Genomic DNA, 15,920 nt, shown 5'->3' with positions numbered 1-15,920 from the left:
AAATGTCACCTAGCTGTTCTGCCGTTCCGATGAACTGGATGTTGATCAGGTCTCGCTCAGCACACTCCCGGACGTAGTGGTACTTGACATCGATGTGCTTCGTCCGATCATGGTGTACTGGGTTCTTGATGAGGGAGATGGCGGATTTGTTGTCCACCCGTAGCACTGGCGCGCCAGCCTCGACGTCGAGCAGGTCCGCGAGGAGACGCGCTAGCCAGACACCCTGGCACGTTGCAGTCGCCGCCGCAATGTACTCCGCCTCGCACGATGACAGGGCCACCACCTTCTGCTTGCATGATTGCCAGGAGATGGGCCCGTCGCCGAGGAAGAAAATGACCCCACCGGTGCTCTTGCGATCATTGACGTCGCCGGCGAGGTCACTGTCGCTGTACCCGTGAAGCTGCGGTGGCAACTTTCTCTTGCCGCGCTTGTAGTGAATCCCCAGGGCTGCCGTTCCAGCGATGTAGCGCAGTATGCGCTTTACAGTAGCCTGGTGCTCCTCCGTTGGCGGCTCCATGAACCTGCTCACATAGCCGACGCTGAACGAGATGTCCGGTCGCGTATGCAGCAGGTACCTGAGTCCTCCGACGATGCGCCGGTAGGCCGTGGCGTCAACAGGTGGAGCCGTACTTTCCTTGAGCAGCTTGAGCCGAGACTCCATCAGCGTCGAGCTTGGATTGCAGCCGATCATGTCGGCCCTCTCCAGAAGCTTATGCGCGTAGCGCTCCTGGGAGATAGTGATCCCATATGACCCCTGACACACTTCGATGCCGAGGTAGTATGAGAGTGTGCCAAGATCGCTCATCTGGAATTGCTTCTTCATGTCCTTCTTGAACTCCTTGAGCTCCACTTCGTCGCCGCCGGTGATGATCAGATCGTCGACGTAGATGCCGACCATCAGTCGGTTCTGGGCTTTGCTGCACATGTAGACGCCGTGTTCGTTCTCACTGCGCTTGAAACCGAGGGAGAGCAGTGTGGCGCCCAGTTTGGTGTTCCACGCGCAGGGAGCTTGCCGTAGTCCATACAACGCCTTGTGTAGGCGCAATACCTCGCCGGGGCGGTTCTTGTCGACGAAACCGGGCGGCTGGGCGACGTACACCTCCTCCTAGAGGTCTCCGTTGAGGAACGTCGATTTCACATCCATGTGATGTACCGGCCAACTCCAGTGCGCAGCAATGGCGAGCATGAGGCGCACGGACTCGAGGCGCGCCGCCGGCGCGAACACCTCCTCGAAGTCCACCCCCTGGCGCTGGACGTACCCCTTGGACACCAAGCGCGCCTTGTGACGGACGATGGCGCCCCGCTGGTCACGTTTCACCTTGTAGACCCACTTGAGGCCTATTGCACAGTGACCAGCGGGGAGCTCGGTGAGGCTCCAAGTCCCGTTGGCGATGATGGCGTCCATCTCCTCCTTCATGGCGCGCTTCCACTCTGGGGCGTGCTCGGCCTCCTTGAATGACGCTGGCTCCTCGGCAGTGACTGCATGGAGCTCGTCAAACTCAAGTTCACGAGGCGCATACCCAGGGTGTTCACCGCCGGCGAGGATGTTGTCGACGCATCGGTAGCGCTGGGGCACGGAGTCGTCCACGTCCGCGTTGAGCGCGTCGTCGAACGTTGGCGGCGTGGCGAACTCGACACCGTCTTGTGGTGATGGCGAGGCTCGTCTGTTGCCACGCCAGGAGTGTGCGCCAGAGTCATGGAGGGAGCCGTAGCATGAACCGGTGAGGACAGTGGTGGAGATGCTGGTGCAGGGCTCGGTGAGAACGGCGTTGCAGCGGGCTCCGGCACCCTGGTCACCACGGGCAGGGTCAGGTACTCCACGCTGAACGGCTCAGCGTTCTGGGCCGGTGTCGCTACGGACTCCTAGTTCCAGCTCGCATTCTCGTCGAAAACGACGTCACGTGACACGTGCACACGTCTGGCCACCGGGTCGTAGAGGCGGTACGCCTTGCTCCCGGACTCGTAGCCGAGCAGGACCATCGGAGTGGAGCGATCAGCTAGCTTCTTCAGGTGAGGGCGCACGTCCTTGACATGGCCGATGCAGCCGAACGTCCTAAGATGATGGACGGACGGCTGCTCACCGTACCATGCCTTGTATGGCGTCACCGCGTTCAGCGCCTTCGTGGGGGAGCGATTCAGGAGATAGACCGCAGTATGCACGGCCTCCCCCCAAAATCACCCCGGCACCCCTTTGGCCTTCATCATGCTGCGTGCAGTGGTGACCACGGTTTGATTGCGGCGCTCTACGACCCCGTTCTGTTGGGGCGAGTAGGGAGCCGTCGGCTGTCGGTGAACGCCGTGGTCCGCCATGTACTCGCCGAACTCGATCGACGTGAACTCGCCGCCCCGGTCCGTGCGCAGCGCCTTTAACTTGCGCCCGCTCTCCACCTCAGCACGAGCCTTGAAGTGCTTGATGGCTGCAGCTGCTTCGCTCTTGCTCGCGATCAATGTGAGCCACATGAATCGACTCATGTCGTCGATCAGCAGAAGAAAGTACCTCTTGACCCCCGGAGTAGTGGGTTCGATGGGACCGCAGATGTCGCCATGGACAAGCTCCAGGAGCTCCTCGGCTCGGTAGGCGGCTTGCTGCGGGAATGGAGCCCTCTTCTGCTTCCCAACCAGGCACGCGTCGCAGAGCTGGTTCACGCGATCAACGGGAGGAAGACCGCGAACCATGGACTCCCGCGAGAGTCGGCGGAGTGCCTGGAAGTTGAGGTGCCCGTAGCACGCGTGCCAGAGCCAGCCCGGCTCGCTGCTGCACGCCGCCAGGCACACCGGGCGGGCGATGTGGAGGTCGAGGTGATAAAGCTGGTTGGCCGACCCTGTGACCTTCGCGAGGAGTCAGCGGTCATGGTCGTAGAGGCGCAGAACGCCATCCTCGATGACGACCTTCATCCCGGCGTCGATCAACTGCCCAATGCTGACGATGTTGGCAGTGAGACGCGGGATGTAGTAGACGCCGGGAGTGCATGGTGTTCGCCGGACTTGCACGCGAACAGCACCGTGCCGCGCCCCTCGATGTTCACCAGTGAACCATCGCCGAAGCGCATGGTTCCGCACACGGCAGGGTCAAGCTCGGCGAACGCGCTCCGATCACCTGTCATGTGGTTAGTAGCCCCGGTGTCGAGGACCCAGGAGCCCCCCGCGTCTTCTTCCTGCCCGTCACGCTGGAAGAGCACCTTGGCCTCCACAAGGTCGACGCGGCGCGAGGTAGGGTTCGGTGATGGAGCAGCCGGCGCGGGTTCGAGGATGTCTCCCGCCACCAGTTCCACCACGGCCAGCATGAGTGCTGGGTCCTCCTCGTCGGTCTGCGCCTGCGCGACATGGGCTGCTGCCTTCTTCTTGCCGCGGCAGTCCTTGGCCCAGTGGCCAGTCTTGCCGCAGTTCTTGCAGCGGTCGCCGGGTGGTGGCCTCCTGCCACCGGAGTTCCCGGCGCCAGCGCTTTGGCCGTCGCGGCCATCGTGCGATGAGGAGCCTCCACCACCACGGCCGCGTCCACGCCCTCGGCGTTTCCCGTGACTGCTGGATCCCGCGTTGCCGCCGGAGTTCTCCTCGTCACGGCGTGCCTTGCGGCGGGCCTCCCAGTCCTCCGCGCACAGCATCAGGCGCCCCATGGCGTCCGTGATCTGCTTGGGCTTGGCATGTTCCTCGAACACACGGAGGCGCCCGATCACTTCCTCGATCGTGACGGTGTTCAAGTTGAGGAACATCTCAAGCGATACGGCAGCCTGGCTCAGCTTCTCAGGGACCACCTGCAGCAACTTCTTCACTACCTCAGAGTCGGAGATGTTGTCGCCGAGAGATCGGAGGTTGGTGGCGAGCGCGGTGATGCGGACGCCGAACTCGTTGACGGTCTCCCCCTCCTGGAAGGAGATAGCGCCGAACTCCTGGCGGAGCTGCTGCGCGCTGGCATCGCGCGCGCGCTCGTCGCCGATCCGTAGGGCCTTGACTGCGTCCCACGCCTGCTTCACTGTCTTCTTGACGGCCAGGGTGCTCCAGAGTTCCGAGGGAACCGAGCGCAGGAGCCCCGCCATCGCCTGCCGGTCGTCGTGGTCGTCGATCTCGCCGCCGTCGTCGTCAACGTCGTAGCGGACCACGTCCCAGACCCCAAGGGTCTGGAAATTGACCTTCATCACCAACGCCCACTCCGGGTAATTAGTCCGGTGAGCATCGGCCACGCGACATTAGCGGATGGGCGCTCGATGACCCGCTCGACAACGCGCTACCCGGCGTCCCGGGTGCGTGAGCGGCTGCTGCGGGAGCGGCCGCGACGTTGCGATGGAGAAGGCGAGGGAGCTTTCTTCTTCTTGTCGCCAGAGCCATCACCTTCAGGCGGCGGCTTCTTCGGCGGCGGCTGCGACATGGCGACGACGAACCTTGGCTCTGATGCCAATTGACAAAAGCACGCCGGCAAGAGCGGGAGGGTGGACGCACGCGATCACGGTGGAAGACACGAGTTTTGGTGCTGCGAAGCGGCAGCATTTTCAGTTGTTCATTGCTGAATTTAAAGCCTAGTTACAGAACTAACCGCAGCACGTTCGTGCACACGATGTGCCATCCCACACCGCTGGGACGTGCCGCGTAACGCGCGCACGGCGCGGAACACGCGCATGGTGACTACGGTGAGCCGCTGCATGCGCGCTAGCTACAACTAACAGAAGCTAAAAGTTAGGAGCACTAACTATGTACAAGATCCGGCAACAGGCTTATCTAATAGTTTGGTCGGGGCTAAAAAAATTTCGCGAAAACTTTTTGCATCTTTGACCACTAATTGAGAGTATTAAATAAAGTCTAATTACAAAACCACCTGCAGGACCCCTGGTAAATTCGCGAGACCAATCTAATGAGGCATTTGATCGCACGATTAGAGAATTGTTACTATAGCATTACTGTATCAATTATCAATTAATTACCGTCATTAGATTCGTCTCGAAAAGTTACACCCATCCCTAAAAGAGTTTTACAAATAGACTTCATTTAGTACTCCATGCGGATATTCGTCTTTTTGTGTAATTTTGACGTGATGTCTAACCAAACGCGGCCATACAAGATTTTTTTTGAAAGAAATTTATAGGAATTTCGCTGAGCTCACAGCTCAGAGAGGAATTCGAGCATTTCAAAATTTTAAGTAGAAGTGCAAATTGGTGATCTTTTAAGTGCACCTTCAAACTTTTTAAATTCAAAGTTTGTCCTAATTTTTTAAATTGAGGTCTTATTTTGAAGATATAGTACAAAATTTTGAACTAAAGAGGTTGAAAATGTATTTAAGAATTACCAATTAACACCTCTAATTTTGAGTGATTTTGACCGGGGGCATCTCATGTTACACCGGGCCAAAATATCTCACACGTTGCCATCCTCCCAGAGGAAAGCTCAGGAATTCAGGATAAGGCATCACAGCCTCTTTCTTCTCGTCTTCATACGTACGGCCCGTCGACCACCCGCAGTGCATCACCCCGGAGTGGACACCGCCACCACCACGCCAAGGAAGCCATGGATCTCCTGCTCCTCCCGTGTCGCGCCGCCAGCGCGCGCCCGCTACTTCCACCAACCAGCCCCAGCGCCCTTCGCCGCGCCGGCACCGCCAGGCCGGCGGCCAGCTCCAGCAACGTCGAGGTCATCGACGCCACGCCGACGTCCACGCGGGGCAGTCAGTGGCGGGCGGGCGGGCTTGGGCTGGAGCTGTCGGAGGAGATGCGGCGCGAGATGATGTGGCGGATGCTGGCGCCCCCCGCGGCAGCGGTCGCGGCGGACGCGGCGTTCCTGAGGCTGCTCGACCGCGCGGCGCCCGGGGACGCGCCGGCCTGGGCGGCCGCCGCGGGCTCGGCCCTGCTGTTCGTGGCGGGGCTGCTCGGGGTCCACTACGGGTTCCTGTCGTCGAGGTGGGACGCAGCGGAAAGGGGATCCGTCCTGGGATGGGACCTCGCCGTTCGGCACTGGGAAGTCCTGTCCATGGCTAAGGAACACTCTTCTTCGGTGGACAAGGAGGAGGACGAGGACGACGACGACGAGGAGTACGAAGACGAAGAGGAGTACGAGGAAGAGTATGAAGTAGATGACGATTAATTAAGGTGTAGATGTGTGAATAATAAGGTTTCAAATTTCACTTGAGTAATTTTAGTTTCTACTGTTACCTTGGTGACGTTGGCTGATGCAACGGAGGAACATGTTATCTGAACATCTGATTCCAATCTTGGCAATAGGAGTACATGACATGTGAACTGCCTAGGCTCCATTCTGAATGCTTGCAAATGACATATAGGTTCATTGTTGGGGGTTTCCTGCGCTGTGCTTCATCGCCAATCTCGGATGTGTCTCCAAGGTCAGACATATCGCGTTCCTGCTGTTCGGCGTCCTCCTCGGCGTGCCGTACGGGGTGTTCTCGGCGCGCTTCGACCCGGCGGTGGAGGGCTCGTGGCTTGGGTGGGAGGAGTTTGTCAAGAACATCCGCCAGGTCGTGCTCCAAGTCGGCGCCGGCCACAGCCGGAGCAAGAAGTAGGTAGATACTGCTGCTTGGGTAGGAACACCCAACACCTCAACGAGATAAGATGGGCAGATCGGAACAATTTCAGAGAATTTACTGGGATTTCATACGAACGTCCCGTAGTGATCTCGTAGGAAGTTTACAGGAATTGGTTTAGTTCCCACATAATTCAGGGGTTAAAAAAAAATTGAGTTCGCAAAGGGAGCTAGTAGTACTAGCGTTTGTTGGGGCCTGGGTGGGAGGAATCAGCCTGAGTCGTGACTGACTGACCTTGGTTCTATATGGTCAGTTTGATTTGGCCAAGATGTAAAATGTAAATTTGTAGAATGCCACAGAAACTAGCTGCATGGTTGCATATCTCGTGTAATTACAGGCGTGAAACATTGTGTGGCTCTTTAATTCGAGCTTCCTCTAAGTAATCCAGGATGGCACTTTCAACATGTAAGGCGAGCGTACTGAGAGCAGAAACGCAGCTAAGGTTTCATGCCATTAACGAAACAATTATGCACGAAAGAACTATTCTCATTATATACACGAGCAAAGTTCTACATCCTATGAAGTGCCTAAAGTATGAAGCTATTGTATGAGAGAACACCAAAATCAAAAATAGTAGCCCCATGCGTCATTCCACCAAGTGGACAGACTCAATATAGTAGTCCCATGCGTCATTCCGCCAAGTGGACAGACTCAATTTCAAGGGCTCTAGAAGCTGTAGATGCAGAGCACTGAAAAGTTAGCACCTAGTTAGGTCAAGATCATCCCCACTGTCCGGGTCGAAATGAATCATGGGCCGTGATCGAATACGGGGGGTAAGACTCCTCGTTCAGCCTTGACTGCTCAGCTCGCTTCAGTCGCCTTTTCCGGTACCTCCAAGCAACCTGAATACGAGTTGCAGCAATGGTTCGCCAGTAAGGGGATTCATACCTGTTGCACGCAGAGGTTCAAACATCATTCGACACAGTAATTCCAAAGGGTTGGATTAAATAGTCTCAGATCAGCATGATTAAACTAGTGAACTTCGTAATATTTTGCCATGAATTATCAAAAAGACCTTAAGAAGTGCCCCAACTCTTCTGGTGAGCAGGAATGATAAAAAAAAAGTAAACAAAAATGTGGCTACCTGATTGCTCCCTGCACTCGTGGATTACGTAAAAATCGTGCAAATTGTGAGGTGACTTCTTCGAGATCACTTGCTCTGAGTACAAAAGCTTCGACGTTTGTCGAACATCTTACTGTACGTATAGCAACCAACCGCATGCCATGGAATTTGATTTTAGCACTATCTGAAACAGCAGTAGTACATGTGACGAGTCAATTTATTAAAATCTAAAGAAAAACAACAGACAGCCTGGGAGCATACCTCTATTCACGGATGAGTGTTCCAAGTACCATGTGAGGAGCTCCTCTCCACAAACATCTCCATCATGTAACTGGGCCTTGCTTCCATCTGCACTGACGCTTTCCAGCTTACCTCTCACTATGAAGACCATCTTGTCAACAGTACCACCTTGATAAAGAATGTCACTTCCACTAATATATAAGTTTTGTCTTAATTTGTCGCAGATAGCATCCAAGATAGGCCAATCCATCAAAGTGAACAACCGGACCTGCAAATAAAAAGATAAAGTTAATCAATGCTTAATTGAAGCTAGTCAGAGTTACCTTTACTGAATTCATTTCTATAGCACAATGCACAAATCATGTGAATGAAGTGAGCGTACATCATGAATGAGAAAATACTAGTATCTTTCTTCTCTTATTTCTTCCAGTTTGTTGTTGCTATTGCTTACTCCCTCCTTTTCTTTATGCAAGGCGTATTAGCATTTAAAAAGGTCCTTGGAAACAAACTTTCACCATTAATTTCTCTTAGAATTGCCAACTGCTACAATCATATTTAAAATATGTGAAACATGACTATTCGTACAACTATTAGACACTTTACACATGCACTGATGCACATACTTTTATTAATTGTTGGTCAAACTTACAAAGTTACTTTTTCAAATCCTATTACGCCCTACATGAAGAAAAGGAGGGAGCATTTGGGAGTGCTGAACCATAAGCTACAATTTGGCTGTGGTCCTACATCAATTCCAACTCTTCTTCCCTGGAGATTAACTTCTTTTCCAGTCTTTCTCCTCATATGACAGTTTCATTTACCAATTTCCATGAGTTAAAGATCAAAACAGTAGTGGTCAAGATTCTAGAATAGTAGGATGTGATATAAGCGCAAAACTAGATACAAGCACGGTAGATGAAAGAATGGATGGGAGTAGGTCTTGTTGTAATAGTTGTTTGTCACCTTACACACTAACCTTATTAAGGAATCTAAAGAAATGACGACGTATGTCCCTCTGAATATCTTCAGGTAAATTACTCAAAAGCTCCTCTTCGTTCACTCCTTGAGTAGCTGCCCAGGTGAACCTTTCTGCTCGTCTAACTCTCCTACACATATATATTAAAAAAATTACAACTTCTGCAATCTTCTACAGTAAGAATAGAATAACTGCTTATTATTTCATTGAAACATTTTGGTATCTAGTTCAAATTTTGATTAAACTAAATGCTAACTATTTGTATATAAATACCTCAATGCAAACAGGCCCTCATGATTATGACACTCACACAACATTACAAACCACATTCAGATTTTCTTTAACAAACATCACATTTAGTTTCAATTGTAAACTAATAAAATAATTGTTTTGTTTTGTTAATACTATGTCTGACAATATAGCATACACCTGTTTTCCTGAATACAAGATAAGATTTGCTTCACAAATTTTATCTAATTTTAAAAGTCAACCATGAAACACAACCAGATCAATATTATTGCTTGACAGCAACCAGCAAATGGTTACAGCAAAGGTAGAAATACAACAAGCTTTTTTTTTAGGGGGGAGGGGGGAGTGCAGTAAAGATTTGCTTTATAAGTTCTGTAGAGAAACCTTCTCAAATCTTCAGGCAACCGCCTATGGCTCATCCACTTTTCAACATCACGGCGCCTAAGTTGCATTTCCAATCTCCTGTGAGAAGAGGAAGGTGCAAAATGTTCACACCTCAAGATAGTTAAAATTTAAAACTGATTGAACTACCATGCATAACATATAGATTTCCTCAGCCAAGGGGTGCCAGAATCCTGTTTGGCCTCTAAGTAGCATCGCCAGTGCATGACTGTACAAGCATATAGCGTGATAGATAGGCCAGCAGTATAACCACATACCGTCTTCCAAGAGCTTGGAGAAAGTTTTGCATGTTTCCGATAAGTAATGCGAAAAGCAACAGTCCCAAACCAATAATAGCCATTGTGAACAGAACTTCCCATGCGAAATAACTTGGGACAAGGTTGCCAGCTAAGGTACTTATTTGCTGAAATCAAACCATAAGGTGTGAGAAAACAACTTATTTGCTGAAATCAAACCATAAGGTAAGAGAAACACACTAGTAAAATTATAATGCATGTGAATAGAGTAAAATGTCATTAGCTAATAGCTAGCATGGCTGATAAGACCTTAAACTTAGAAGGATCAGGCAGAACAGTCTCATATTTTGGAAGCAACAAACAGATACCCAAGAAGCAGAAAAGCACAAGCAGATGACAGCGAATACCTGAAACCCCCAAAATAATGAATATATATACCGTTTAACAGCACTGTCTTCTGTAGTTAGCAAAACAGCCTGCCCATAAATTCCATATTGGAAAGTAGCATCATTTCCAGTGTTAAAACAAGCTGCTGCACCCGAGTCATTGGACCACTGCTGTCTATACAGTCCACTCCCTCCACAGTTTATAAAAGTATCACAATAAGGAATGGATGATGCAGAACATGCATCTCGTAGACATTGGTTAACCCTCTGTGAGAGAATAAAAAGAAAAAGAAAAGAATATGATTCATCAGGACTTACAATATCAGTTAAAATTAAGTGGTTTCTGAATAAGTCAAACCATATAAATTTGCAACAAAACATTACCAAATAAGTTGTGCTTAAATATACATATTGAGCACATTGCAGATTAACTTAAGTGGGTGTTTAGAACAGCATATTTTCCACCTTTAAACTCAACATTAATCAGATCATGTACAATTAAAAGAAACTTGAGGTGCCTTTCGAACTGTTCCATGAAATATTTGTAAAAGGCATATTCCTTAGTAGTGAATAGGATTGTTGGTATGATTATCCAAATTGGAACATTTGAATCAAAATTGTGTACTACTAAACTTTGTACACCACCTCAATAAAAAAATACTTGACTAACCTGTAAGCCAAAGAGATACCAACATGAACCAACAACATGTCCCGCCAAAACAAACATTAGAAGGTTGATCACAAAATTGGCCCATGCTGACTCGAATATGAATCCATTGGCAGACTGACCATCAAGTAGTGGTACAAATCTGATGATACGAGGCACGTATTGAAGAAGAACAGTGGCACGCAATAAATTCTTAGCATAGTTTGCACCTGATAACCCAACATATTTTGGGATAACTAGCAGTATCATCACCTTTGATCAAGAAACAAACAAAAATATTAGCAAAGAACATAAAGACTGCAACTAAGATGACAATGTGTCAAACTTTTTTAACTGCATGTGGTTGTTGTTAACTACATTGAAAAACAACAGGTCGTCACTCATCAGTTTAGAGTTAGACAAGTAGCTTTGGAACAAGTTAGATAAACAGCAGTCATGCAAGTAGCAGATGAAGTGCTACACGGGCAAACAAGGTTCATGGATGCAAAGCTGCAAAAGGTGAGGACACAGCAAGTTATTGTCATCCGTGCCAACGTGTGGTTAGATGTAAGTACGACTCAATGGACATCGACTCTTCCCAGATGCTCACAAATCACAAGTTTAGGAATCAAAAGAAATCATGGCATGCCTTGGTATATACAATGCACCAAAACAGCAATTTATTTTCATTTATATTTCTTGTTGGCCCTAAATATGTTGGAAACTGATCATACCTTAGAGATATAAAAGAAAACCCAATTAAACAAAAAGAGCTCTATAATAGATATAACTTTAAATACTGTTTCAGTAAAATAAGATGTCTGAACTCATAAAGTACAAAGAATGAAGCTCGATTTCTAAAACAAGAGAATTACCGTGAGGGAGAGGTATATCTTACCTGAGGGAGTGGAAGCACAACGAAAAAATCAAGTAAAAAGTAACCATGAAGATAATGGACAGCAACTTTCTTTGGCTCATCAACCAAATCTCCAGCTCCCACCACTCGTGACTCGGGGGCAACATAAGCCAATCTGAACTGAAAGACAATATCTAATTATATTCATGAATAAACTTATAAATAGTCGCATAAGTATGCTGGTCAATTTTCAGTTGACATGACATATATTTGATTGTACAACTGAACAAATCCATTATTATCTATTGCAGCGGACAAACTCCAAGACGTATGAAATAAACATCATACAGTAACAGAGAGTAGCATGATAAATCAACTAACAAGCGAAGTTTATCAACATTAAGCTAACGCTCGGTAAATCAATCAATCCTTTAAGGCAACTAGCACATTGATGTAATTACATTAATATCAGGATAAGTATGCAGCATTCCTGCAAGGAAAACTAGTTGCCTCAATGCAAATCAACCATAGAAAGTTGTTCTGGACAGTGCAATGCGGGTATTTCCAAAACTATCTGATAGAAGATTTGTTTTAAACCAAATTCAGACGTTATTCACACAGAAGTATGCTGAACGAACGATTAATGAAGAATGAACATAACAATGTTAAATTTGCATCTCAAATCATTGATAAATCACGAGCTTTCCATCTTCTACCAACTTGTTTACGAGAGATTTTTTTTTTTTACAAAATGTAGAGACCTTATCTGGATGAGCAGAAGGGATGTTGCACTTACCTGAAGCAGCATGTGCAAGAAATAAATAGCATCAGTCACACTTCTTACAACCGCAAGTGCCGTAGCAAAATTCCAGTTTAAAACTATGCATTTATTATCCTGCACTTGATGAAAATGAAAGAAGGAATATTGTGGTCATCTCTAATTAAAATTACAGCAAGAGTGACTAAGAAAATGCAGAATTTGAATGCATATAAGAAGCATGAACACAGATCTATACAACAACATAGCCTTTATGAACACAGATCTATCATTCATTGAAAACTTGTCGGTATTACCTGCTCTACTGATAATAGGAAGAAGAATAGTGGATCAATGAAAATGGCAATCAGGCATGATATCACAAAGAATTGATTCCACTGCTGAACAACCTTTGCATGTGGGTTCATAATTGGAATGTTTGACAGAATCTTCTCGATCTTTTTCTTCCATCCACCAACATGACCAGAAATAGTATTATGAAGCTTCAAGGGAACAAAGGAAAAGCATGTTAGTACCACAGACAACAGGTTTAAGAGCTACTATAGCAACTTTAGAACAAATGGCATATTTCAAGGACATACCTTATTGTCTAAAGCATTTGAGCCTCTGTGGAAATGTCTTTTGTTTTTACAAGCAGGAGGGCAATTGACACAATCAGGATTATCGCATTGCCCCAAAGGTCCAGACATCAGTAAGTGTTCGTTCTTTGGAACTTGTCCACTGTAAGACCACCTATTTCCTCCAGTTTCTTCTGGCATGATAGCATGTGGCTTGCTGACTGGTTTTCCCTGTGAAGGTCTAGGCAGCCTATCTGGCGTGTCTCTACTTGTAAACGGAATGCCCGATGTCATCTGAGTTGGCGGCTGAATGAATAGTGGGCCAGTATGGGGTACAAAGGTGTCTTCTTCATATTCATCATCCCTTACTGGCATACACATTGAAGTACTTCTTAGAGGAAATCTTGGAAGCTCAACATTTCGTAGCAACATAGGAACATCATCTCTCTCCTGATCAGTCATTTTGTAACCCTGCAACCAACATCCATTGCCTCAGCACATCACTTTCGATTAACTGAATATAATCCATGGCAAGCAAGCAATTTATGTATCCTTTTATACACAAAAGATGCTATTGGTTGGATTCCAATGGATATTCAGGCTAGCCGAAATTTATTGGTTGAATCAAGTGGGTTAAGCAGGAAAAACTGTGAAAAGACAACAGAATATGGGTATTGTGTCCAGGGTCAGCGTATCGGGTAGAAATAAGAACATAGAATTCTTAGCTTGGAATGGAACACAAACTGCTCAAACAACAAGAAATGAACCCTCAATAACAGAATTTGCACAATATCAACCAAACAAATAACCAGGTTAGCGTTAATACTCAGCTGTGCTGAAACCTACCCGTATATCTGACAGCAACAACAACCGAATCACGAACACACTATCAGGGTCTTCATTTCAATCTCTATTGCTCCCTGCAGACAAAATAACATCAGAAAAGGGTAAGAAGAGATACAGAGAACAATTGCATCTCGTAATGTGAACATTACTCGAAGCAAGTGCCAATCAAAACGTGAGTACAAACGCAAGCATCTTCACTGCGAGAATGTTTGTCAGCTAAATGAGATTATCGATCAAGAGAACCTAACAGGTGCTACTAACATCTAACGAAGGTTTTTGCTTACTTGTAACATCCGACTAAGAGACAGGATCAGGAACGGAACCAATTCGTTGGCCTTTGAGATGCCTTCGCGCAAACAGAGAGCGCATCAATGAAATCAAATGAGCTAATCCACGCCTACTGGAAGCGATTAGCCCCTGTAAACCCCAGAAGAGAAGATCACGGAAAATTAAAGCCGTGAGACGCGCAAATAAAATCCCAATAAAGCAACAGCGGAAGGGAGAATCAGCGTTCGTACTTCGGCATCTCAACCTCCCCTGCTGAGATTTGGTAAATGCGAGAAAAAGGACAGGAAATCCATCCAAAACGCGGAAACCGCGGCGCCTTCAGGAAAATGCTGGAAACTACCCCAAAAGTTACTTCACCCCCGCATGGAGTGAGCCTCGGAAACCCGCAAAGCACTCCCAAAATCGCACAAAAATAAGCAGAAAATCAACCCCCCGTCGTCAGCGCATGCATTAAACAACTCTTCCTACCACATCTTCCGAGACGCGCGCAGAAATAGGAAAGGATGGCGGCGCGGCTAACCTGAACTGTTCCTCACGAGGCGAGGAGAGTGCTCGGGTCAGCAGGAGCAGCAAATCGCTTTCGAGTTGTTCGATTCGGACAGCGGATGAGAGCGAGCTCTCTCTCGCTCTTTTGATTTTTTTATTTACTCCGTTTTGGTGGCTTCGCTGCTAAGCACAGACGATGGAGCCGAGAGGAGGAGGCGTGCCGGGTTCGTGGGCTTTTGCTCTCACTGACAACAGGGCACGAGGGGTGTGTGGCTTGGTGGGGCCGTATAGTCAGTTTCTGGTGGAGCCGTGGAGGTGTGAACGCGTTGAGCTGGAAGCGTCGCTAGCGGCGCATCGCACGGCGCCACCTGGTGGGAAGTGGTGGGGCTACCCGGTCGACGCGCCGCCGGTCCACCTCTGGTCGTCTCGGGAAGACATGTTTTTTTCGCCATCGTCATTTTTCTTCTTCTCCAGATGCAATGTATACTAGTACTTTCGCATTTGTTTACTGCGCGCTGAATGAATTCAAATTTGTTTATAAGGAAAGAGTTTCATCTCGTTTGATTTGTTTCAGAATCCTTCGTCACATGCCCTGTTGTCAATTTATCTGATGTCGTCAATTCCTCGGATAGACTTTTGCTAGTCTCAATTGACCAAAATGCTGCCTCCAGCTGTGTTCGCACGGCATACATATATATTTGACGAAACAAATGCAATTGACAAAAATTACAGATGTCCCCCTAGTGGACCTTTTCCTACCTAGCAATTGACAAAACGGGGGCATCATGTTTTGCTTGATTGTCAAAACTAATATGTCCTTTTGAGGACAAAGAGTGGTAATTTCGTGTTCAATTACGATGCTTAACGATTCATGGTCATTTCAAGAGAGGAAAAGACGACTTCACGTCTCTTGAAAAGTCCTCGAGCAGTTAGTATGCTCCACACGTGAAGTGCCTAATAAGATGAAAATCACATTTACTAAAATTGCGAACTTTCATAAACGGCACTAGGGATTGTCATGTGACATGCTAGCAGGAGGTACTCAGACTCGAGGTCCATTGAAATCGAAAAACAAAATATTCAAAATGTTTTTTTTGAAATGAAAGCAGAGTACTACTATGTGGTACTAGGAGGTATTCAAAAATGTTCAGGAACTACAACTTCACTCATCATGACAAAATATCCAACATGTGATGGAGCCACGCATATCGCATGAATTGGGAAATTTTGTTCGTCACTGAGCCGGGAGAGCTTTTTCTTTTCTGAAAATTGGCGAAATTATTGTATCTTTTTGTGAGAAATGAGGAAAATTCTTACCGGAAAACTCACGTCCACGCTTACGAGCAGGTCCATTTATGATATCAAAGCCCAGTTCCGTAGGCGTAGCTGGG

The 15,920-nt window shown here is 47.8% G+C and overlaps 2 protein-coding genes across 4 annotated transcripts; one reads left to right on the top strand and one right to left on the bottom strand.

Annotated features, from left to right (window-relative positions):
• Window positions 1–5,366: 5,366 nt before the first annotated feature.
• On the top strand, window positions 5,367–6,922 carry LOC120657339. Its single transcript, XM_039935640.1, has 2 exons — window positions 5,367–6,071; window positions 6,263–6,922. The coding sequence occupies exon 1, from the start codon at window positions 5,494–5,496 to the stop codon at window positions 6,064–6,066; it is 573 nt and encodes a 190-aa protein (XP_039791574.1). The 5' UTR covers window positions 5,367–5,493; the 3' UTR covers window positions 6,067–6,071; window positions 6,263–6,922.
• Window positions 6,790–14,730, bottom strand: LOC120657338 (probable cyclic nucleotide-gated ion channel 20, chloroplastic). Of its 3 annotated transcripts, XM_039935639.1 has the most exons (15): window positions 14,274–14,535; window positions 14,040–14,172; window positions 13,756–13,829; window positions 12,934–13,380; window positions 12,649–12,834; window positions 12,371–12,469; window positions 11,617–11,754; window positions 10,743–10,991; window positions 10,094–10,339; window positions 9,708–9,853; window positions 9,433–9,510; window positions 8,800–8,929; window positions 7,845–8,091; window positions 7,605–7,767; window positions 6,790–7,408 (listed from the first exon to the last, which is right to left on the bottom strand). In XM_039935639.1, exons 4-15 carry the CDS (start codon window positions 13,369–13,371, stop codon window positions 7,240–7,242), a joined length of 2,289 nt encoding a protein of 762 aa, XP_039791573.1. In that variant the 5' UTR covers window positions 13,372–13,380; window positions 13,756–13,829; window positions 14,040–14,172; window positions 14,274–14,535; the 3' UTR covers window positions 6,790–7,239. The 3 variants fall into 3 exon arrangements, with proteins under 3 accessions (XP_039791573.1, XP_039791571.1, XP_039791572.1); XM_039935637.1 differs by lacking the exons at window positions 14,040–14,172; window positions 14,274–14,535 and adding an exon at window positions 14,564–14,730; XM_039935638.1 differs by having other exon boundaries at window positions 14,040–14,535.
• Between the last annotated feature and the right edge of the window lie 1,190 nt (window positions 14,731–15,920).

This window comes from Panicum virgatum, chromosome 1N (genome assembly GCF_016808335.1).
Source record: "Panicum virgatum strain AP13 chromosome 1N, P.virgatum_v5, whole genome shotgun sequence".
Taxonomy (NCBI): Eukaryota; Viridiplantae; Streptophyta; class Magnoliopsida; order Poales; family Poaceae; genus Panicum; species Panicum virgatum.
The sequence above is the reverse complement of the archived record's forward strand: the minus strand, read 5'-3'. Positions and strand labels throughout refer to the sequence as shown.